The sequence below is a fragment of the Protopterus annectens genome, chromosome 10.part0, assembly GCF_019279795.1.
Source record: "Protopterus annectens isolate FY-2018-M chromosome 10.part0, PAN1.0, whole genome shotgun sequence".
NCBI classification, from domain to species: Eukaryota; Metazoa; Chordata; order Ceratodontiformes; family Protopteridae; genus Protopterus; species Protopterus annectens.
In genome coordinates this window covers 520,912,967-520,939,444 of record NC_056744.1, presented here as the reverse complement: position 1 = coordinate 520,939,444, position 26,478 = coordinate 520,912,967, and the positions used below count along the sequence as shown (strand labels likewise).

Below are 26,478 nucleotides of genomic sequence, written 5' to 3'. Positions count from 1 at the left end.
TCAGAAATGCTATTGTACATGATCCTCAAATAGCAGCAATGGCAGAGTAATGTCACTGATATTATAAGGCAGAATGCAATAGAGCACCAGAAAGGTTAGAAGGTTGAGGGAGTGTGCATGCAGATGGCATACATAATATGCAGAACTGACACATATCTCCACTATCATGTCTAATTGCTTAAATATCGACATGCATATAGGAAGCTCCAGGGCCCTTAGCCTAGTACACACCTATAAGCACATGCACTGATATGCGTGGCTTGCTGCACTCTCTATGCCTGCAGTTGCTGTATTTGTATTCTGTATGGTCTGCCAACCTGATGCCTTATTCTTTTAGGTAAGGGACATTTGGGCTATTCTTGCACCAATGTCCATTTCTCCAAGATTGATTCCTGTGCCTAGATCACCATGCAGGGATAACAGGGCATTCTCTGCATCTGTTAGGCTTGCAGCCTTTCTATCCTTTCTGCTGCTATACCACATGCCTTGCTAAAGTTCTGCTTTACTAGGTCAGTGACATTCCTCTGCCATTGTTGTTGCTTTGTGATTCTGAATGGCAAAACAGCAAGATATTAGTTCATGAAGATAAACGATCCACTAAGTTTGTAGTTATAAAACCTCTCTTCCACGCAACATAAAATATTGGTAAAGCCCTTTCATCCCTCTTGTGTGGGGACTTCATCAGAACCACATGAATACAACAAACATTTCTTTAAATAATAGCTCCAAATTATGAACCAATTAATCCACTATGACACATTTCATTCATAAAATTCTACTCATAGGGTTACTTTTGAAAATCACCAAATTTGTATTGATAATCTCTTTAATGTCTCTAACACTACTGCTAGAAGGAACAACCATAGTGTGCGTGTCTGTGTCTTTGTGCATGTGTGTATGTGTGTGTGTGTGTGTACTCATGTGCACATGTGTGTGGTTTTCGATCACTGTAATGGTTTAAAAAAAAAAACAAAATTTAAACACAGTTAAATTCACCTGAGAAACGTATTTTGAAGGGTGGGCTAAAAAACGTAAAGGTAGAATATAAACATGCGTTTAACATTTTTTCAAATTTAATTGTTAATTTTATATTTTATTGCTTTATTTATTGTTTATTGATTAAATAGAATTTTATATATGTTACTAAGTTAAACAGTGACCTGGAATTATTAAGATAAATATTTTCTATTTTTAACTAAGTATGTATTAAATGATTCTATCGTGGTCATTTTATTTTATTTTAACTGCTAATTATGAAACTTGGTAGACCAGGAAGAGATTTGAGCTTATTTAATTATTTTATAACTCTCAAATGGTCAAAAATGCGAACGGTCTCTTTAAGAAATCTATGAGAATTTTATGAATGAAAGTTGTCATAGTGGATTAATTGGTTCATAATTTGGAGCTATTATTTAAACAAATATCTGTTGTATTCATGTGGTTCTGATGAAGTCCCCACACAAGAGGGATGAAAGGGCTTTACCAATATTTTACATTGCATGGAATAAAAGTTTTAAACAACAAACTTAGTGGATCATTTATCTTCACACACTAATATCTTCCTGTTTTGCCATTCTCCTTCATTACTGCTGTTTCATAGCATCAATTGTAACCTGGTTTATTATAATTGTTTTGAGTGTGGTTTCACTGTTGTTTTTGGTGATTATGTTGTGATTCTGGACACACACATCAGTGATGTCATGAACCATTACTTCCCATAAAGCTTACTATAACTGGTTTTAAATATGCAGTTGAACACTGTGTTTCTCCATTAATTGCTGCTCATAGATTATGAGTGATTGTAGATAGATGCCATTCTGTGAATGGTAGAAGTCATCCAAATTCTGCCATAGCCTCCTTTTAGAAGATATGACCACATCTATGGAAATGAGAGACACAGCTGGATAATGCTGGGAACAATAGGTTCATAGGTAGGTAGTAGGCTATTGGCCCTAGGGCCTATGTAAGCCTGGCCATCAAGATTCCCTGGCTTTTGCCACCCATGGATGCTATTTACCTGTGCCCCTGTCTAGCAGGGCCACCGATGTGTTTCCCAGGGTGAATTTCCTATTACCCATCCACTCATCAAGATTTTTCTTGAAGAGTGCTAGTGACGAACTCTGCCTGACATAGACATGTAGTCTCTTCCAGAGTATGGGAAGTCTCTGGGACAGGAATCTGTCACTCCAGCATGTTCTGTTAATTGTGGTGACAAGGTTTAGGTCTCTAGAGCATGTGTTTCTAAGGGATTTGGATTTTTTAGGTGTAGCATGTCAGGCAGCTCAGGGTTTGACATAGCTTTATATGTTAGGCAGAGATCACCTCAGAGTAGGCGATATGCTACGGAGTAAAGCTGGAGTTTTTTGAGGTGGTCATTATAGGGCAACTGTCCCATAATCCTCTTTGTGAGGTATTTTTATGGCTTTCTAGCTGCTGCCTTGTAAGGTACATTCCAAATGGGACGTTATATTCTATAATGGATCTGATGAGAGCCGAGTAAAGGGGAACAATGACTTCTTTTTTCCTGGATGAGAACCCTTTCATGATAAGGTGGACTATGTAGAAGGATTTCCTGACTACTGTGATGATGTGATTATCAAAGGAGAGGCTACTGTCCACTAGAGTCCCAAGGTCTCTTATCACACCTTCAGTGTTAAGTGTGCTGCCGTCTATGTGGTACTTCATGGGGATGACAATGCATTTTTTGGTGTTGAGCTTGAGGCCATGGCTCTGACACCAGGCATCAGTCTTGGTGAGGCCCTTTTACAGGATGTCCACGTCTGTTGGGGACTCTACTATGGCACCCAATTTGCAGTCATCTGCAAACATTGTCAGCCAGAGGCCCTCTGTGTTGGCCTGCACTTCAGAGAAGTAAATCCCAACCAGAAGGGGACCAAAGACTGAACCCTGTGGTACTCCACTTGTCACAGGTTTGGAGTCAGATTTGTAGTCCGCAATTTTTGCAGTATGGGTTCTGTCTGTGAGCCAGTTGGTGACCCATCTTGTGACGTACGGATTTATACCCAGCTTGGTGAGTTTATTTATGATGCCAGAATGGGGGATGGTGTCGAAAGCCTTGGCAAGGTCAAGATAGGCTGTATGGAATGCCTTACCCTTGTCCACGGCTTTGTTGACTGTTTCAAAGAGGTCGACCAGGTTCAGGAGACATGATCTGCCCTTCACAAATCCGAACTGGATAGTGTCCAGAGTTTGGAGGTTACCAATGTCATTGTTTATGAGTTCCGTGATAATACCGTCCATGGCTTTGCAGACCAGGCTCATCAGGCTAATATGGCAATAGTTCCAGGGGTCCGTGATGGCTCTCCCTTTGTGGAGAGGTACAACTGTTGCCATGTGCCATTCAGTGGGTACAAAGCCTGTTGAGACTATAATTGAACATGGTGCTTAGGTGGGGGGGGGGCTAGTTCATTCTGAAGCTCATGTAGAACACAGCCAGGTATATTGTCTGGTCCCATGGATGCTGTGTTCTTGGCTTTCGATAGCGCAGCTTTCACCTGTTCAGTTGTGATTACAGGGACACTGCATTCGTCCGGTATGGATATGGGCCCTTTAGGAGGTGAGGGGGTAAAGTTGGCACTGAACCTGTCTGCCAGGATGTTGGTGATATCGGTTGGTTCTGTGAATTTTGGTGATCTTATTTTCATTTTATGAGAGATCTCACCTTCTTGCTGAGACTGATCAGGGAGCTCCTCCACTCGTGGGATTTTGTTCTCTTTTGCAACAGTTTCTTCCTTCTGTTGTAGAGTTTGTTAATAGCAGAGGACTACAAGATTGTTTTCCTTTTTTTAGAAGACTGCATCTTGGTTCTATTAGGGATGGCATGAACCATGCACCCATGGAGGTGCTTGTAGATATGCCAGAAAATAAATACAATGGGTTGGAATCGGTATACAGATGAATGCAGACTTATTCAGGAATAAAAGCATGGGATGTACCACAATTAATAAACTTTTAATACATTTTCTTTAGTGTAATAACATTTTAAGAATAGTAGTGTTTAGAATTTCTAACCCCAAATTTAAAGGTGCTCTGTATTTACCAAACCTGCAGTTATATTACTTTCCATTAAGAATCACTAAGGTTTAAATGACTCAGATATTTATCCAAAGAACTACTGGAATTATTTCTTTACTATCAATAATTATTCTCCTGATGATCAAGATAAACAATTTATATTAGAATCAGCTAACAAAACCACATCCTCAATTAAATGGAGATTATATGCACATAAATATATACACAGATCCTTTTTAACTCCATACACAATAAGTAAATTTAACAAAAATAATAGCATATGTTGGAGATGTAAGAATATAGTGAAAGCTGACTGATCACATATGTTCTTTGATTGTGTACTTTTAAAGAAGTATTGGGAAGACAATATTTTTACAAGGGTTATTTTCAGATAATTTCACATTATGTAAGTGTATGGTATTATTTAATACACCAGTACATGATTGTATTAGAAAAATCAAATATCCAATGATTTGGTCTATATTAGCTGTTGCCAGGAAAATCATAACAAGAAATTGGAAATTTGATACCTCTCCCACTGTTCAAGAATTTAAACCTCTTCTCACTGAAGGTTGCTATCTTCAGCCTTTGATCATCAAGTCAAGATCTATCAGGAATACATCTAAATATAATAGGTGGAATAAGTTATAGAATTGCTAGGAAAATAATCTTTCAATTTAAAATCTGCTGATGTATATTAACACTAGTACATTTGTGAACATCTTTGTAAATAGTTTAGTTATGTTTGTTTGATATAGTTTGATTTATATATTCAAGTAGAATATCTCTGAATCTCTTATGTTAACACTTGTCTTTATTTGAAATTCAATAAAGTTCTTAAAAAAAAAAAGAATCACTAAAATTTAGGTGGCCCCTTGAACCAGAAGGATAAACACCTTGCCACACCACAGATGGCTCTTGTTTGACTAGTAGCGTGGATGCTGGAGGGGTCAGAGCTGAGGTGGGTGAAAGTGAATGGATGATGGGCCTATCTTGAAGGGGAGACAGGCAACATAAAGGTTTGATGTACTATGTAGCATATGGGCATCTCTGTGCTGGACAAGCAGTAAACTGCCCAATCAGGACTTTGTGCATGTGTATAAGTGTGCATGGACCTCTCAAGGACAATGATTATGGAGCTGTAAAGACAGAGGTTAGGAAATGTGTGTTATGATACACTCACCAACATGTACCTTGATGTTCAATCTGCATCCCTTATTTCCTCACTGGCAGCAGTCTAAGGTCAGGTTGAACTCGGAGAAGGTTAAGGTAGACTCAATGAATGAGGTGAAGAGCTTGGGGCAGCTGATAGCTACAGGGGAGAAAAACTTATTAAGCTTTTAACTGTGTCAGGCCACTGTGAATACAACCCATTTATACTGCATTATGGTTACATACCTTAATGTGTTAAATTAAAAGTTAATGTTTTAAACATATCCCCTTACTTGACAAACATTCAAAACATTTCACATCTTTTCTTCTAATCTGAAATGTCTTATTCCAGATTCTTATTCTTTTCTAAAGAAAATTTATAAATGTAATAAAATTTTTATTCAGCAGGAAACACTTTAAATCCAAGTATCATAATAAATAATGTGTTGCTTTGTACAAAATATTTTTTATGCTAATCAATTTGAGCCTCTCTATTTTAATAAAAGTTTGTTTTCTCTATCTGCATTGTAAATATTTGTCTCCTTAACATATTTGCTGTAAATCTGCATTTACTGTTGTTTTCTCTCTGCTAGTATTGTAGATAGTTTGCTTTTCTAAATATTTTGATATCTCCCAATGTCTAGTGCACGTAACTGTTGGTTGAAAAAGTCTCTTGACTAGCCTACCTATGCATTTTATCAAATGGCAATGCATTCATCCATAAATAAATCAATAAATAATTAGCTGGAAATGATCTTTTGTTTGTTTTTTAACAGTATTTTGCTTTTGAATTAAACCTTAAGCTTCACTTTACACTCTCTGCATCTGATCAGGATTGCTAAATTAAAGTTAATTCCACTTATCAAATACAATAAAGATAAAAAAAGATAATCCTGAAATTATATCACCCTAGATGAAGTATTCCAAGGAAATCATTTCCTGTCATATTTCTTTCATTCAATTATACACTTTAAGAATTACTCATCTGTGTGTATGTCAAACTACTGGCGCTCTTCTTTAAAAGAAATGCACATTTACTCAATTAATAACTAATGTGTTAGAACACATACACTTTATTACATTACCTAAGCAATTATTTCTCAGTATGTTATTGTACATGGCTTACTTGTCTTGTTGTATTCCAGCAGGAATACATACATTTCCTTCCTAATATTATTCAGTTAGCAATGAACCATGACTGGTTGTATACAAATCCTGTGATACCTTCACCTAGTAATGGGTTATTGCTATTATGCAATGACATTATTTAGTAAGTAAATTGCTTTCCTTTCTTAAATAATTTTGTTGTATAATAGGTTCATAGGTTGGTGCTGGGCTATCGGCCCTAGGGCCTATACAAGCCTAGCCATAACAATTTCCTGGATATTTCTTACCACAATATTTACTTCCCTGGACCCCTGTCTAGCAGAGTGACTGACATGATCCCTGGGGTGAAGTTCCCATCCAATCGTCAAGGTTCCTTTTGAAGAAGGCCAAGGAGGCGCTCAGCTTGACATGTATGGGCAGTCTATTCCAGAGTATGGGGAGCCTCTGTCAGGAACCTATCCCTCCAGAATGTTTTGTTCATTGTGATGACAAGGTTTAGATCCCTGGAGCATGTGTCTCTGAGGGATTGGGATTTCTTTAAGTGGAGCATGTCCAACAGCTCAGGGTTTGACATGGCCTTGTATGTTAAGCAGAGATCACCTCTGAGTAGACGGTATGCCACAGAGTATAGCTGGAGTTTTTTTTGATGCTCAGCATAGGGAATCTGCCTTAGGCCTGTGATTCTTTTATTGAGGTATTTCTGCAGTCTTTCCAGCTGTAGCAGATGTCTTGTGAGGTACATACCAAATGGGGCATTCTACTCTATAATGGGTCTAATGAGGAATGAGTACAGTAGGACAATGACCTCCTTTTTTCTGGATGAAAGGCACTTAGTGATGAGGTGTGCCACATAGAAGGATTTCCTGACTGTTGTGGCGATGTGGTTATTGAAGGTGAGGCCGCTGTCATCCTGTGTCCCTAAGTCTCTCATCATACTTTCAGTGTATAGTGTACTGCCACCTATGTGGTAATTCATGGGTACATGTTTTTTTTCCAAAGGGGATAACTATACATTTCTTGGCATTAAGCTTGAGCCCATGGCTCTGGCACTAAGCATCTGTTTCTGTAAGGCCCTTTTGTACAGTATCCACATCATTTGGGGATTCAGTAATGGCTCCCAGTTTGCAGTCATCTGTGAACTTTGTTAGCCAGAGTTCCTTAGTGCTGGCCTGCACTTTAGAGAAGTAGATGCCAAACAAGAGTGGTCCCAGGACTGAACCCTTAGGTACTCCACTTGTCTGGAGCTGGATTTGGAGTCGGCTACATTTACAGTCTGGGTTCTGTCAGTAAGCCAGTTGGCAACCCACCGAGTGACGTAGGGATTTATACCCAGATTAGTAAGTTTATCTATGATTCCAGAGTGGGGGATGGTGTCAAAGGCCTTGGCGAGGTCCAGATAGGCTGTGTGGACCGCTTTATCTTTGTCCACAGCTCTGGAGACTGATTCAAAGAAGTCAGTCAGGTTCAAGAGACAAGATCGGCCCTTCATGAACCCAAACTGGGTGGGATCCAGTGTTTGAAGGTTGCCAATGTTTTTGTTTATAAGTTCCATGATAATGCATTCCATGCCCTTGCAGATCAGGCTTGTCAGACTGATGGGACGGTAGTTCCCGGAATCCAAGGTGGATCCCCCCTTGTGGCATGGGAAAACTGTAGCAGTGCGCCACTCAGTGGGCACAAAGCCTGAGGTGAGGCTATGATTAAACATGATACTTAGGTGAGGTGCCAGTTCATTTTGTAGTTCATGTAGTACACAGCCCAGGATGTCATCTGGTCCCATGGATGCTGTATTCTCAGCTTTGGAGAGTGCAGTTTCTACCTGTGTGGCCGTGGTTACCAGAATTTGGCAATATTTTGGTATTGAGATGGGCCCTTTAGGGGGTGAGAGGGGGGAGAAGTTGGCACTAAATCAATCTGCCAGGATATTAGCAATATCCTTGGGATCAGTATATTTAATGCCATTCTGTTGTAGCTTAGAGCATATCTGAGCATTGCCATTTAGATTCTTGACATAACTATAGAATGCCTTGTGGTTGTCTTTGGAATCTTTGGCAATTTTATTTTTGTAACTAGCTTTGGAGGATTTTATGAAGGATCTCAGCTTCTTACTGAGGCTGGTAAAGGAGTTTTTTGCATCCTGGGATTTTCCTCTTTTCTGCAATAGTTTTTTTTTTCTGTTGTATAGTTTGTTTATGGCAGGGGACCACCAGATTGGCTTCCTTTTTTTGGAGGAAAACATCTTGATTCTATTTGGGATGGCACAATTGATGCACGAGTGGATGTGCTCATACCGTGCCTTAGTGTAAGATTCAGCAGTCGAACTTTCAACTCCTGTCTGCATGGGTGTCATGAAGTTTGTCACTTCTGACTTGAGTAGCATGAAGTTGGCTTTGGAGAAGTTTCGTACGGAGGTTTCCTTACTGGGGGTGGGATATGGATGTCAAGGGTGATTTGCTTATGGTAAGACCTGACCAATGAGTGAGTGACCACTGATGTGGAGCATCTATCTCCCATGTTGGTAATGACCAGATCTAGGATATTGTAGCCCCTGGTGGGACAATGGATTAGTTGATCCAGGGCATTGGAATTTATGAATTCCAAGAACCTTTGGAAAAAGGTGTTGGTACCTGAGTAGTTTTCCCAGTTAATGGCAGGGTAGTTGAAATCACCCAGTATTAGGGTGTTTGGTTGTATCTTAGTATTTTCCAGTATGTTTAGAAAGGTGTAATGAGAATCTTGGGGCATAGTGGGGGATCTGTGTCAAGCTACAATTTGGATTGCAGTCTTATGTAGTGTTAGTTGCACCTGGAGAATTTCAGATGCATTGTGTTGGGCAACTAGCCTGGATGTATATGGTGAATATGGACACTCCTCCACCTTTAGTGTTTTGGTCTTGGTTTGGTAGCTGAAAAATGTGGTAAGAGTTGTAGCCTAGTATTGCAGGGGTGCTCTCTGAAGCCTTGAACAAGGTCTCAGTTACTGCACAGATATCGATGTTCTCCATTTTTAGGAGTGCTCCGAGAGAGTGCATTTTGAGGTTTAGACATCTAGCATTGAGTAACATTACCTTCAGATTTTGAATGCTTGTATCTGTAACAGTGGTGGTTTTGTCCTTTGAACCTTGCCTAAAAAAGGCACTATAGGGGTGGTAAGAGCTTTAGCCAGTAACCTGAATCCCAGGGGTGACAGGTGCAGACCATCTCTGGAAAAGCATCGTGGTTTGTCAATCATGTCATCCCAGGCAGACAGATAATGGATCCCTTTGAATGACACCAGAAGCTTAGCTAATTGTTGAAGTCAATCATTTTGTCCTTATACTGTGGTATCATTCTGGGCAAAGGTAGGATGCTACTCAGGGCTAGGGTCATATATGCCTGCGCAACATGATCTGAGAGCTCTTCCATGTCTCTCTTCATGTAGTCCAGGGAGGTATGTCTCAAGTCATTCACTCCAACATGGACAATGACAGAGTTGTATTTGTACTTGTTGTGGAGTGACTTGAGTGCATGCGTTATGTGGCGGATCCTGGCACCTGACAGGCAGCTGACTGTAATTTTCTCCTTGTTCAGCCTGGTGAGTGGGACATCAGTGTGCCTGATTATAAAGCACTTGTGTAGTGCTTTTTACCATGTATACTGATGAACATGCATATGCTTAGTGTAAATGCATCGCCATACTTCGGTAATAAATCACTGCAGTGCAAAGGAAGTGATCATGAAGACAAAATTCTAGTAGCACTTCGCCTTTCTCTTGCTATCTTTCTCTCTTTCTCTCTCTTTTGTGAACAGTGGAAAACATGAAACTGTATTGTCTGGTATGATTGAATAACAGAAATCCTCAATGATTTATAAGAACATTCAAAATCTTATTAGGGATAGGGCAAAAGTATAAGGAAAGTGGTGGATATTCTGCAAAATTCTGGATAGCTGAAAGGTAAGGCTGATGGAACTACGATCGATTGTAGTACTGGTAACCATGCATTTTAAATGTCCAGAGTTTTGCAGAATGTCCTAATTTTTCTCATATGTTGCTCTATCCATCATAAAATATATTAGGGATGGCTAGGCTGTACATTTCCCAATAGAAAGTCAGGCCACTCTGCAATAATTTAGTGGCTGGACTTCTTTCTATTGGTATATGCTAAATTTACAATTGGCACAATGACTGGGGTGTCAAATCAGCATGTACATGTTTGACCAATAATTAACCTTTATTGTGTAATATGGAATAATAACTTGATTCCTTATTCATTACATGTGCTTTGACCCTGTAATTTAATCAACAGTGTTTGGTCTCATATTAAAAATAGTCTTTATAAAAGCCTTTTTTTTTTCTGTTATCCAAGTCTGCATTTACATCATTTTAGTATAACTCTGACACTATTTCCTTAGAAGGGTATTTCTTAATGTTTTCAACAACATAATCGCTGAGTGTTTTATGACCAAAAATTGGTTAAGAAGAGAAGATTTCTCAACTAGCTTTTAAGGATATTATATCAAGTCGAACCTAGATTTGTGAAAATTGTATAACACAATTCTGTACTGCATGAGCAAGTGTTCTAATTTATGGGACTACCAGATAGGATAAAGTGTTGAATTCAACTTTATTATTTAAAGTGTACTCTTTTGTAGAAATCATTTTCTTAAGATTTATAGGATGCATGAATTTACATTCCCTGATGAAGACCTGTTCCATTTCAGCATTTCTCAAGTATGTCTGTTTTGATCCTCTACAAGCTGGAGAATGCTATTCTTTAATATTTTGCATATATTGAAATATAAAAGTCATATTAAAACCAAAACTTCATAATTATTTAATTTCTCAATTACCACAATAACATATTGTTTAATATATATGAAACATTTGGTTGGTAAAAAATAGTTAAGCCCATTAAATTATGTATCTACAATGCTTATTTATATATGTCAGAACATAAATGCAGTAATCTGATGTATACTTTGAGTTAATGTATTTAAATACTACTGTTGCCTGAAGCACTTTGACTTTTCATTTTCTGTAAAGACTCAAAAGTTCATTGAAGTGATTATGTTTAATTTATTGTGCTAGTCCTTTTCAACATTTGTTCTAGAAGTAGTGTACTGATAGGCTTTCCTTAGTTTAAATACCTGGATAGCAGGTTTGTCATACTTCTTAAAACAGGAGTACAAATGCAAACAGAAACATTGCAGCAGTATTGTCAGATGTTAGCCATTTGATATTTGGTTATTTGTTTTTTCTTCTTTCTGATGTCAGTTTTTTATCCCGCAGGAAAAAACCGAACCCTATTTTATTGGAATCTTCTGCTTTGAAGCAGGAATAAAAATTATTGCCTTAGGGTTTGTATTCCACAAAGGATCATATCTAAGAAATGGATGGAATGTCATGGACTTTATTGTGGTGCTAAGTGGGTAAGTACAGATGATTATAAGTTGCAATTGCAGTTATATTTTTCATGACATACAGTGTTCAATTTTATTTTCTACAAACCTTATTTTCAGCATAAATCAATGTTTGAAAGGACAAGTCAACATTCCACTGGAAAGAGACATAAATAGCATATGTACATTCATTTAAGCCTCACAGGATTTCCTTTGTATCTCATGACAAGAGATTCAGAAAAAAATATAGAATACAATTATTAGAATAATAATACTCTGCAATCATCTTGTTGCATTAAATAGCCACTTTGATCTAATGCATTTTCTAGCTATTATTTGCATCTTTCATCAGCCATAAAGCTATAGTATTGTTTTGTTGAAAAACTCTACTTTCACTTATTTATCTATTTTACACTTAATGAAGCATTTTGTGTGATGTGACTAGCATTTCATAGCATTATTAAATTAGAGGCTTCTTTAAACATACTATGGAATATATGGAAACAAATGTATATAATTGCTTTCATAAGAAACATCTACAATGCTATGCAAATTGTGGTAAAACGTGCCATTTCAGCACTAGGACAATATTGTGAATGTACTAATGTAATACAGAGAAACAAAAGCTTAAAAAGTTATCATCAGTTCTATTGCTGTACAGCTTTCAGAAACATTTACAAATCTGAGAAACAGTATACTATTAGTGATAAATATATGCATATTTTCTCAATGGTATCTAGTTCAGAGGTTTTCTGATTCTGTTTATATAGGGAAGCAGGGTAAGTGTGAGCTTTTTCATAGATGAAGTCTACAAACAGTAGAATATGGTATTAGATGCCTGTACTATAACAAGTCTAACTACATAGATGGTAATTGTAGTATTAAGAAAATATTGAGAAAGCTATACAAAAATGTTAACATGCATTGTAAAATATAATTCTTTTTCTGAAACATAGACAAAGAATAATATCAGATAGCAATTTTCAAAAGTACATTTTTGTGTCTACATTTCCCACAATATACCATATAGCTTCACAAAAATATAACTTGAAGTGCCTTAAGACAGCATAAATGGAGAAAATATGAAAAGACATCTATATGTTAATAGCTACCATGTGGTAATTTCTATACTATTGGTATCTAACCTCAACTATAAGAGTGAAGAAGAATGTTTGGTCAGAGGTTACCAGTGTCATTAATAATGAAGAAATGAATACAATTTAGTTATGATGGTCACAGAAAAGTATGCATTTTGCTGTATTGTGTTCTTTAGTTTTATTCATTTTTGAATTGACATTTGGTCTTAGCTTTTCCGTGTCTGTGCAGAGTTGGTGGACTCGGAGTTCCTTACTAGGTGGCATGTTGTACATATACATGTACAACTATGACAGATGATATTCTACTGTCGCTGTGACATATGATCTGTCTAAAGAAGGATGTGATGTTGGCCTCAGAAAACTGTTTTTAATAGTTCATTAATAAAGTTTTTCATGATAATTCAAGTATTTTTCACGGAATCAAAACTCACATAAATATTTACAAAAAACAAACTCTGCTTTGTTCAATATTACTGAATGATCACTCTCAGGAGAATAAATAAACAAATAGAATTAAAAATCTAAAACCATGCTGGTTCTGCTGATAAAGGAATGAAATTCAACTATATAATCAGTATTACCGGAAATAATTTGTAGTGTAGTACAGGTTTATTTTATTTATAACCAACAACTGATAGGATTTCTTAATGAAGTCCAAGTCCAACATGAATGCTTGAATAGGTTTTTTTACTGTTAAAATTCTGCTAGCTTTTTTTAACAGTTTCCCATAACTGCGATGCATTTGAATGGTTACTGATATCTAGCAGTATGTAATTCTCTAGAATAGAAGCATTGTTTCTGCAAACCTTTCTTTTTAATTTCTGTCTGATTTTGACTCTGTTTACTGCATTTTTTTAAATGCTGATTTTAATAATTGTGTCTTTCCCTATGGAGCAGTGTGAGCACACTTACTGTTTCAATAAATGCATTAAGTTTGGTATTGTTAAATCAAGTCTGTTAAATTGTTTATTTTTTTCAAAACTGCATAAACCTTTGTATACAGGATTTCTCTTCTACAAATACCACATTGGATACTTTTATTCTCAAAATGATCATGCATTATTTATATAATTATGAACTAATTGGTTGACTGTTTTTCTTGTTATCTATTTTAAACTATTATTTGATCACTTTAAATTATAAAACTTTAAAATCATGCTGCAATGTTTTTAGGACTTGTGAGATTTAGTTCTACCTTATTCTTGCTTTTCACCCTACAATATTCTTGCAGTATAATATATATATATATATATATATATATATATATATATATATATAAAAGTTGTCCCAGGTAACGCCACAGTAGTAACCAAGGCTGCGATATACAAACTGAACAGTTCTTGAAATTCTCTCCCTTCAAAATGAGAGTGACAATTATAGAGATAACAACGTATAGAAATGACAACGTATCAGTTGAACAAAGCACCATTCAACTTAAAAGTTGTGCCACAGTCAACACTCTATGTATTCCATATACTTCAGAATAAAAGGAAAAAAGTTTGTATATTCCAAACAAATGACTTTATTGTTAGCGCTTTCACCCACAGGCTTCATCAGACAATGAACACAATTAAAATCTCTCCATTTAAATAACATTCTTCTATTTCCATAAACCAATCATATCAAGGTGTTTAAAAAATCAATTACATCACTTCCTTCCTTTTCATGAAATACGCTAGCTATAAAAATGGGTTTCACAAATTAATTTAATCTACCCCTAACCTAATGAACACATATAACTCTAAAATTCATATACTCACAAATCTATAATAAATATCATATAAAACAATTTAAAACAATTTAAAACATATATGTAATGTATATATAAAAAATATATGCATATTAACTATTCATAAAACAATAAATTACTTGATAGACAGCTTTCTTTTCTTCAACATGGGCTTTAATGTGACCTTGTCATTGAGACCAGGGCTGACGTCAGCCCTGAGTCGTATTATCCATTTTAACTCGCATTCTTCTGTAAAATTACATATATCGCCACCTCTTGATGTAACTTCAATGTGTTGCAATACCATAAAACTAAATCCATGTGGTGGTCCCATCACATGTATATGCTTCGCAAGTGCATTATGTAAATAACCAATACGTATATTATAAATATGGTCTCTAATTCTCTCACGTAATCTCCTATTGGTCTTGCCAATATAGAATACGTGGCATTGAGTGCACTTGGCGAGATACACTATGTTCTCACTTTGACAATCAGTGTGTGTATTAAAAGAAAACTTCTTAGTTTTTGGATGCATAAACTCACTTTCTGTGTTTATATACCTACACTGTCCACAATTGCCACATGGTATGGTATTGACAAGCAACCTATCTCTTTCTTCCTCTTTTTTGACTAGAGGGCGGTGGCATAACATACGTTTTAGATTTTTCCTATTCTTAAAAGAATAGGATGGTGACGGTCCGACTATATTAGCTATTCTTTCATCCAACAACGTGTCCCAATGTTTAGTTATAATTTCCTTTATTTTGCCTATGTCTGCTGTGTAATATAAAGGGATTCTTAAAAATTCAGTATTCCTTTCCAATTGGCCCATTTCATTCATATTCCCTTCAACTGAAAAATAGGGTTTGGCCCTTGTATTTCTCAGTTCGTCCATTGTATCAAACACTACATTCAATTCCCTATTATTATACCTACGCTGTTGAAACCTGGTTTATAAACTCTCTAATTCATTCCTATAATTACCTTCTAGGGGGTTCAGTCTTGATGCTCGCATGCATTGACCCTTAACTACGTTATTAAATACAAAGCGTGGATGCATGCTATCACGATGGAGTATAGTATTCCTGTAACATTTTTTCCTATGAATCGAGGTGTTAAGTAGCCCATTTGTAAGCCTTTCTACGCATACATCTAGAAATGGAATACTCAACCTGGAATAACTTACTGCAAACTCCAAATATGTAGTTAGTGAATTAATCTTCTCTACAAATTCTAATAATTTCTGTTCACTATCTCCCCAAATGAGGAAGACATAGTCTACAAAGCGTCTGTAGAACCAGACATATTGTTTATACTCTTCCAACTTAAACAGACTAGAAGCTAAGCATTGGGACACATTGTTGTTGGATGAAAGAATAGCTAATATAGTCAGACCATCACCATCCTATACTTTTAAGAATAGGAAAAATCTAAAACGTATGTTATGCCACCGCCCTCTAGTCAAAAAAGAGGTAGAAAGAGATAGGTTGCTTGTCAATACCATACCATGTGGCAATTGTGGACAGCGTAGGTATATAAACACAGAATGTGAGTTTATGCATCCAAAAACTAAGAAGAAGTTTTCTTTTAATACACACACTGATTGTCAAAGTGAGAACATAGTGTATCTCGCCAAGTGCACTCAATGCCGCGTATTCTATATTGGCAAGACCAATAGGAGATTACGTGAGAGAATTAGAGACCATATTTATAATATACGTATTGGTTATTTACATAATGCACTTGCGAAGCATATAAATGTGATGGGACCACCACATGGATTTAGTTTTATGGTATTGCAACACATTGAAGTTACATCAAGAGGTGGCGATATATGTAATTTTACAGAAGAATGCGAGTTAAAATGGATAATACGACTCAGGGCTGACGTCAGCCCTGGTCTCAATGACAAGGTCCCATTAAAGCCCATGTTGAAGAAAAGAAAGCTGTCTATCAAGTAATTTATTGTTTTATGAATAGTTAATATGCATATATTTTTTATATATACATTACATATATGTTTTAAATTGTTTTATATGATATTTATTATAGATTTGTGAGTATATGAATTTTAGAGTTATATGTGTTCATTAGGTTAGGGGTAGATTAAATTAATTTGTGAAACCCATTTTTATAGCTAGCGTATTTCATGAAAAGGAAGGAAGTGATGTAATTGATTTTTTAAACACCTTAATATGATTGGTTTATGGAAATAGAAGAATGTTATTTAAATGGAGAGATTTTAATTGTGTTCATTGTCTGATGAAGCCTGTGGGTGAAAGCGCTAACAATAAAGTCGTTTGTTTGGAATATACGAACTTTTTTCCTTTTATTCTGAAGTATATGGAATACATAGAGTGTTGACTGTGGCACAACTTTTAAGATGAATGGTGCTTTGTTCAACTGATACGTTGTCATTTCTATACGTTGTTATCTCTATAATTGTCACTCTCATTTCGAAGGGAGAGAATTTCAAGAACTGTTCAGTTTGTATATCGCAGCCTTGGTTACTACTGTGGCGTTACCTGGGACAACTTTTATACATTTATTTTTGGCTGCAGTAGTTTTTACAGTTCGGTGTAGTGTTGTATTGATCATATATATATATATATATGAATAACACACTTGTCATAATTATATCACTGTAGGTTTAAAGATCCAGCAATGTGTCACTCTCCTATAATTAAAATTCTCAACAGAGTTATTGAAACTGATGGTCAATAATCCATGATAAAAATAACTTTTATTACTGAACCATAAATTGGGAGTGTTTGACTAAGTATCCAAGAAAGTATATCACAAGAAAAAATGTAGTTAAGTAGGCAACGTCTTAACAACTATGTGGGAATGTGCAGCCTGCAGAAAAGCCACAGGTTCTTAGGTGGGCATTATCTTACCTTGGCTCTGAACATACATAGCATATGTCACCATATCTGCCAGATTTACTTTGCGATGAGGAATAGCATTCATTTTGACCCTTAAATGTATTACCTTCTCTCAGTGTTGTGAGTTACCAAGACAAAAAATAGAGGACACATTCAGAAACTATATTCCAAAAATTCAAAATCAACATTTTTGAGCTAAACATTGCCTTCATGCTGTGAATTTACATCTTAGTAATAAAGGACATGAGTTCCGTTCTGGGTATGTCTTTTCCTTGTTTGATGCAGTGCATACATGTTGTTAAACACAACTATTAGACCAAAACAGTAGAGTTGTATGTTGTTGAGCTACCAGTAACTGTATGCCCTAAAGTGGGCAAATTATTCATATTTTAAAGGTGGTCTGCAGTGTACCATGAAGTCTGAACTTCACTTGAGAATATTATTATGGAATAACAGCCATTTAAATTGAGAAGTAGACAATGGTCATAATGGTTATGGTGCAAAAGTTTCTAAAATTATTTAAAATAAAAATAGTACCTCTGTGAAGTACAGTGGTCTCCAGTGAAACAATTCATGCAGTTCCACAGAGCTTAATCCACCTAATCAACAAATTTACCAAATGATTTCACAAATTTTGTTACAGTTGCTGAAGTATTAACCTTTCAGAACTTCAGTAAGTTTGTGTGTGTGTGTGTGTGTGTGTGTGTGTGTGTGTGTGTGTGTGTGTGTGTGTGTGTGTGTGTGTGTGTGTAGCAGTCTTTCGTTATTTGCCCTAGAATTGTGTTACATGTATGTTTCACACACTGTCAGCAGTCAGGAAATCTAGAAAAAGTTTTGTTGTGTAGTTGATCACAAATAGCAGCCACCAAAGAGTTCAGCAATAAAATCCACACTCGTTTCATATGAACCTGTAATTTCAAACTCCAACCTTCCCATCAAAGCAGACTTCTCAATAGCTTTAATACTAGAAGTCTTCTCTGTAATTTCAAACTCCAACCTTCCCATCAAAGCAGACCTCTCAATAGCTATGGTGGTTCTGGTGGTTATACCTTTGATATTTCAACTGTGTTTTTGTCCTTGACAATATTGTACTAAGGAAGACTTCCTTTAAATAGTATTAAAGCTATTGAGAGGTCTGCTTTGATGGGAAGGTTGGAGTTTGAAATTACAGGTTCAAATGAAATGAGTGTTGATTCTGATGAAATCCCCGGTCAGGGGATGAAAGCGCTCAATCCATTGGTTTTCCAGTTTTACTATTAAAGTGGATTTTATTGCTGAATTCTTTGGTTGCTGCTATTTGTGGTTGACTATACCAGAAAACCTTTTTGAGATATCCTGACTGCTGATAGTGTATGTTTTGTACTAGTGGTTTTGGTCAACACTGGTCGCTCCATTTTGTACATTTATTTACGTGTATGTTTGACAAAGTACCACTGTTCTAGCTGTATATGAAAAAAATCAAATTCTTTGCCCAGGTTCATACAAATGAAATCATGCATTAGTATGTATACAAAGAAAGAGAACTGAGTAAAGTGCATGGTGTGATCACTCAAACTTGTGCAGATGATTAGTCTTCATATTAAGTTTAGCATTTAGGAGGAATGTGATGCAGTAACTATGCTTGATTGCTTGCATTGCACATAAGGACATTTTATCACATTAGCTGTAGATAAGGATAATCTACCGAGTAACCCAACAAATATATACTAAAATTAATATTATAGTCATATGACAAAATGATACTTATTTTATCGCATTAGCTGTAGATAAGGATAATCTACCGAGTAACCCAACAGATATATACTAAAATTAATATTATAGTCATATGACAAAATGATATTTATTTTATCGCATTAGCTGTAGATAAGGATAATCTACCGAGTAACCCAACAGATATATACTAAAATTAATATTATAGCCATATGACAAAATGATACTTGAGCTAACTGACAAATCAATTCAGATGTTATTCTACTAAATATGTGGGCATTACAGCTGGCATTTTGAAACAATATCATATTGTATGCTTCAAAGTCCACACATCCTTATGTTTACATGGCCAGTAGTCTAGCTGTTTATTTTATATGCAATCACATAAAACCACCAACCCCACCTGTGAACCAGTTTCTCCTCAGTTATAAAACAGGATCAATATTACGCCATTATACTTAGAATAATGTATGCTATTACAATTGCAGACAAACAGTTATAAATGTATTAATAAGTACACATTCCATACAGGAAGAGTTAGATTTGTAACCTTAATCTTAACTTAAAAATAAAACCATTTTACTGGTATTTTCTGTCTAGTAATTTCTTGGTAATAGCATTTTGTGGACTGCTCCAAACACATAAATGGATGATGAGAATTATTCTGCTAGGAGTCAAAATAAATAAAATTATATTAAAAAATGGCAAATAGTTTGCTTATGTATACTGTATCTGTATGTCTCTTTATCCATCTATCTATGAGTTGTTGATTATAAAAATAATACAGATTATCAATACAGTCAATAGCAAAAAACTCAAAAAATTGGAACAAAAAATGATTGAAGGAACAGGGAGGCTTGACCCCTGTAAATAAATAAATAAATAAAATGTTTTATATATATTCATATGTGTGTTTGTGTGTGTGAAATATAAGTAATATTACAGGCTCATATCGCATCCTTATTTGTCCTTTCCGATCTTTGTGGGTAAGAGTCCTAAAACTTCCACTCTTTGCTTAAATCTTTTCCTTCCATCATATATTCTGAACTCAGGCTAACAGCCTGAGATCTCTCTGCCTTAATTGCCTCCAGAAATTTATCATTGCACTTGGCAGGGCCAACCCATTGTCTTGTATATGTTTTTATTTATATTATTAAATTAATTTGTTTCCTGTATAGTACATTTCCTGATGAAGGTCAGCGAAGAAATCTCAAGAAGACAGAAATGCAGGTTACATCTGATCAGGATATGATACGAATTATACAGAAGTAAAAACTAGATGTACCTGGGAGTACACATTCTTATGTAATCAGTGGCAAAAACTATTGCATAGCTGTATGATACTACATTTGTCTGCTCCCTGAATCAAACCTCTGCTGCTGCCCTTTCATGCTTCTGATTATTTAATCTAGGTGTGATAGATACCTACATATTTTTTTTCTTTTTGTTTTGCCATTATGTTATGAAAAAGTAGGGTTATTTTGTCCTATGACTAGTATTTCTTCACTTTTTTCATTAAAGTCCATTTTTTTATCTTCTTGCCTATTTCTATTTTATCTTTCCAAGTCGTTCCATATACAGTTTCCTCTATCTGCTGTTTATTTAGAAATCTTGGTTTTTTTTATAATTATTGTAATGAGGGAAAGCCTTTTAGGAAATTTTGAGTTGCCTATATACCAACGTCCTGTTCATAAAATATTAACACTTCCTGTTTTGCAACACAGTCAGTCTTCTATTGACAGTAGCATGTTTTGTTTTTGTCTGTTTATCATTAAAGCTTTGTTACAAATTATTTTTCTACATGGGTGCTTCAGGGTTGCTTTAATTCTTTGGTGATATGTATGTGTGTGTATATATATATATATATATATATATATATATATGTCTATGCCCCATCCGAACCATTTCACGACAGGAAATAACCGACGCCAGAAACGCTCGACAACTTTATCTCCTACCTGCCCAACACCCCCTCTCCTACATTACCCCACTCACTCCACGCACACACTACCCCTACATCCCTGAGTATTCAACACTTACCTGTCCTGTCGTCTACTCCCCTCCTGTCAGCATACTACTACTACTACTACCAGGTCATTACACTTCCCGGTCTTCGGCCTGTCGATTATATATATATATATATATATATTTTTTTTTTTTTTGCAAAAGAAGGTACAGGGAAGCACTGCAATCGAGAACAATATGTTTAAATGTTTGCCTTTCTTGAACCATTTTTTTTTTTGATTGACTACTCTTTCAGTTTGTTACAACTTAGTTGTATGTAGGTGTCTGATTGTTTTTTTAAGTAAATAGCAGCCAGGAATTCAAAAGTGTAGTCAATATTTATTTTTTTGCGTTTTGTGTGTGTGTGTGTGTGTGTGTGTGTGTGTGTGTGAGTGTGTGTGTGTGTGTTGTGTGTGTGTGTGTGTGTGTGTGTGTGTGTGTGTGTGTGTGTGTGTGTGTGTGTGTGTGTTTTGTTGTTGCTGTATAGTTATTTAGTTGAGTCTGAATCTTGGCCTGTCTGTTAAGAACCATTTTGATAAGTTCTTGCAACTTCATATTCATTACTTCAGTAATTCTGTCCATCCACTTTAGCCTCTGCTGTCCACTTCTTTATTTGCCTTCAATTTTTGCCAGTATCAGTGTCATCTTCTCTTTTGAATCCGATCTTTGCATTATGTGGTCAAAGTATCAGAGCATTACATTTTTTGCCAGGCCTTCTAGTGGACAGTTTGGATTTATTTCCTTAAATAATGACATGTTCAAATGTCTTGCAATCCAGGAATTCTCAAAAGCTTTGTCTAAAACCAGAATTGAAAGACATCAGTTTTGTAGTGCATAGGTATACTTATAGTCCAACTCTCATAACCCTGTTACTGCTGGGAAATCCATAACTTTAACTACTCAGTCATTGTTAACAATGTGATTCTTTACTCTTTAAAATTATATCCAGGTTGGCCATAGCTGTCTCCAAAAAACAATTTCTGTTAATTTAATGGCTACAGAGACCATCTACAGAGAGACTTTAAGCCAGGAAAATAAAATTGACCACTGCCTCCTCATCTTCCCCTTCTATTTCAGAAGAACTAATAGGGTAAGAATAATATTTTTAGTTTTTTTGTTTCATTTTTTTTCTTTGTGCAACAAGTCAGCTTTTGCAGTTTTTGTTCTATATACAGATTCTTCTTGAGGCAAATACGGTTTGCTGGTATCCCCATTTCTCTTAAGCAGTTTTCAGATTTGTTATGGCCTAGACTCTAGACAAAAGTAAATGTTCTTCTTGACGTTAACCCATACATCACAAGATGGATTGCAAACTGGCTGAGTGACAGAACCCACAGGGTCAGAGTTGCTGGCGCCATGTCAGACTCAAAACCTGTCACAAGTGGTGTCCCACAGGGCTCAGTCCTGGGCCCACTCTTGTTTGGCATCTACTTTTCCGAAGTACAAGCAAACACAGGAGGGTTATGGCTGACAAAGTTTGCAGATGACTGCAAACTGGGCGCCATAGTAGAAAACACATCTGACACAGATATCCTTCAGAAGGGTCTCACAGAAATGGATAACTGGTGCCAGAGCCACGGCCTGAAGTTAAATGCCAAAAAATGCATTGTCATACCCTTTGGGAAAAACAAGGTTACCCCTAGCTACCAAATAGGTGGCAATCCACTGAGCACAGAAGAAGTTATCAGGGACCTGGGGACCCAGGTTGATAGTAGTCTGTCATTCGACACCCATGTAGCTAAAGTAGTTAGGAAGACCTTCTACATTGCCCACCTTATCATGAAGGGATTCTCATCTAGATCAAGGGAGGTCATAGTCTCCCTTTACTCATCACTCATCAGACCAATGATTGAGTACAATGCCCCATTCGGGATGTATCTGACCCGACACTTGCAGCAGCTGGAGAGGCCACAAAAGTTCCTCACCAAAAGGATAAAGGGTCTCAAAATCTGTCCTATGCTGCCCGACTGAAAGAACTCCAGCTCTATTCAGTCGCCACTTGCACAGAGGTGACCATTGCCTAACATACAAGGCCATGTCAAACCCAGATTTGATGAATATGCTTCACCTCAAAAAATCTAGATCCATCAGAGCCACAAGGGCGGGAGACTTAAACCTCGACACTGCTATTAATAGGACGTGCTGGAGGGATAGATTCATCACCCAAAGACTCCCTATGCTGTGGAACAAAATCCCGGTACATGTGAGGCAGAGCACCTCGCTGGCCTTGTTCAAGAGAAATCTTGACCAATGGATGGGAGATCGCAGATATACCCCAGGGATTACCTCAGTGTCACTGCTCGACAGAGGCACAGCAAAATAATGGGTATAGTTCCCCATACTAAAGGGGTGGCGTAAGCCACAAAACGATGGGCTAGGCTTGTAAATGCCCTCGGGCAGATAGCCTAGTATGAACCTATGAACCTATGAACCATTGCTTTCTCCATTATCCAGTAGATGCTGGCACTATCATCTTTGGTCCCTCTGCCTCTTCTAAATCCAGCCTGCATATCTGTCAGTTCTTGGTTCATATACTATTAGATTCTACCTTGTAGGGTTTTGACCACTATCTTATTGCAACTGTTAGATAATTTGAACACACTTTCGTAATTCTCCTTTTTGGGTTTGGAATATAAATTGACCTTATCGAGGCTATTGTTTATCGCTGTGTTATCAAAGTTGTTATCAAATTCCAAGCAGCACTGTAATAGTATTATATTGAAGGATTTTGGCAGTTCAGCTGGAATCCCATGGCTTTCTGCAGTCTTGTTGTTCCCAAAGCTTTCTAGGGCCCTTTTCACTTCACGTTCTTAGATGTTTGACTGTAGATCAATCAACATACTACTGTCTGTATAATGTTAATTCTGTTTATTTTTTATTTTATTTATTTATTACATTTGCTAACCGCATAGTGTCTGACACAACAGTACAAAACAAGCCATAGTAATTTATATACCACAAACAAATTAAAATAACAGAGGATACAAATATGCAGAGAAATATAGAACTCAACTCTGAGACAGATTGCAAACGCAGGTACAGTTTTGAGCAAAGTACATATGAATACATGCATGACTCCTTAATGTCCTTTTTATACAGCTCTTCCATATATGTCTGGCACTACTTACTGTCTTTCTCTTCTGCTAGGTCCTCCTTTCTTTATTTTAATCATTCCCATTTTTACCTGCAAGTTTCCCTTTAGCATCACCAATTGTTTGGAAGAAAACTGTTATCCTTTTTGAGGTATTGTGTGCTTCCCATTCTCTGTACTGCAAATGTAAATATGTCACTTTGTCTCTCATGGCTATTCTCTAAAACTCAATCTTCATCGAGTTTAACATATTTTTTCTGTTTCATTGATTTTTCCCTTCTCCTTCTTTCCATGACTACTTATAAAGACCACTAATGACTGTTATGTCTTCTTAATCTTCTTTCAGTCTGTGATACTTAAATGCCACTGACTGGACAATATCAAAAACTCCTCTCCATAGGTAGTCTATTCACCAGGTCTGTTTCCTTGAATCCATGCTTCGCCTCCACTACAAATTCACTTGGAATGCTGCTGAGGTTGTATCGCACTAACCTACAATGATTTTCTTTGCGTCCTTTCATTTAATTTTGAACTTTGTGATAAGAAGCATGTCGTATTAGCCAAAATCAGCCCCAAGTCTTGTTTTGCTGACTGTATAGAATGCTATCATCTGTCTCACTGCAGCACAGATAGTCACCTTCATTTTGCTACTGACCATCCAGTGATGGTATTGTATAAAGCTAGCTTTTTTCTTTCGAATGAGAATGTTTGTTATGACCAGTGAATTACCATGAAAGAATTCTTCTAGTCTATGTCCTAATTTATCTCATACTGCAAGGTTAACCTGACTGTTATTGCAGTTTTATACCTTGGTTAGCAACTTTGTCATTCTAGTCCAGAATGTTGAAAGGTGTAGCTGGTTAGAGCATAATCTCATATCACTATACTGTTGAAAGGCCTACCTTGTAGCCAGAGTTGGATCATTCTCTCATTTTTTTCGGGGGGGGGGGGGGGGTTGTAAACAAGGAATAAGTTTGACACTCTTTTATTAATATTGCTCCATAAGATTGTAGAAGATATAGTGATTACACGATGCATTCTAGTGATTACACGATGCATTCTAGTGATTACATGATGCATTCTAGTGCATTTAGTTGACTAATTTCCAAGACGGGTTTACTCTTCTCATTTCATCCTTTCCTGCTTCACATTTACTTTGGTTCATCATCTCTACATTCCAAGTTCCAGTCATGTAGAGTTCTTTGCAGCACTGGAATGTCCTTTCACCTCTCAGCACATCAGCAGCACTAGATTTCAGTCCTTCTATAAGCATTTCAGAAGATGGACATTTTTTGGGCTTCAATCCATCAGCTAGCACTGTTCTTGTATGTCCTCTGCTCTTCCTCATTTGTATGCTGGACACTTTTAGACCTGAATGTGTCATCACCCAATGTCACTTTTACATGACCCTGATTGCTTTTGTCCAAACAGATTCCTCAACAAAAATACTGGAGTTGCCTGCCATTACATTTTTCACGGGGACAACCTTTCACTCATATGCCCACCTCAGGTGGCCCTACGTAGTATAGCTCATATTGAGATACACAAGTCGCCTCACCACAACAAGGAAAGAGTACAGAACAGGAGTATTGCAAATAAACACGTGTGTGTGCATGCGTGCATGTGTATGTGCAAATCCATGCTAGAAGTATGTTATTCCTTTAGTACATACCATTTGCTGTACATACTGACTTTTAGTATTTGTTCACATTTTTGTCACATGATTTTCTGTAAGACAGATGGAAGGAAGGAAACTATGGTCAGACCTTACTAAACATGGATGCCAGGAACTATAAGATACTTTCCTTCAAGTTAGTGCTACAAATTAGCCCCTTACTAGACATTGAAAGCCATTGTGTTTAAGGTTTTCCCTTGTGACATTATATGCTTATCTCCAGGAGTACTTCAGCACTTATAATCATTTTATTTAAATGAAATTGGTAAAACAATTTAAAAAAATAAATTTTTTTTGCACTGTGGTCTTATATTCATTTTAGTATTTTTTTAGTTACTTTTCCATCTACATGATGGATCAGTTTGCAATCACTCCTGGAATAATAAATGTTCAGGACATCATAAATGAGTAAGCAAAGCAGATTGAATAGTATTTATGGGTTCCACTATGAAAAGCCAAATGTCAAATCCCTCTGCATCAGAAACACTGGAAAATGATACTTGAAACATGAAAGGTAAAAAAGTTAACTTCAAGTACTTTTAGCAGGGGGACAAGCCATCCTGCATCTCTCATATGGAGGCACACATCCAAATGTATAAATATGGACTCCAC

The 26,478-nt window shown here is 36.5% G+C and overlaps 1 protein-coding gene across 4 annotated transcripts in view; it reads left to right on the top strand.

Annotated features, from left to right (window-relative positions):
• Window positions 1-26,478, top strand: part of LOC122813204 (voltage-dependent R-type calcium channel subunit alpha-1E-like) — a 4,399,719-nt gene that overhangs the window by 519,546 nt on the left and 3,853,695 nt on the right. For 3 of the 4 annotated variants that reach the window (XM_044085385.1, XM_044085384.1, XM_044085386.1), the window contains exon 1: window positions 11,592-11,702. In XM_044085385.1, the coding sequence (XP_043941320.1) occupies window positions 11,677-11,702 (26 nt within the window). In that variant the 5' untranslated portion in view covers window positions 11,592-11,676. Of the gene's footprint in view, window positions 1-11,562; window positions 11,703-26,478 lie in introns of those variants that run through there. The other variant, XM_044085387.1, reaches the window with a different exon arrangement.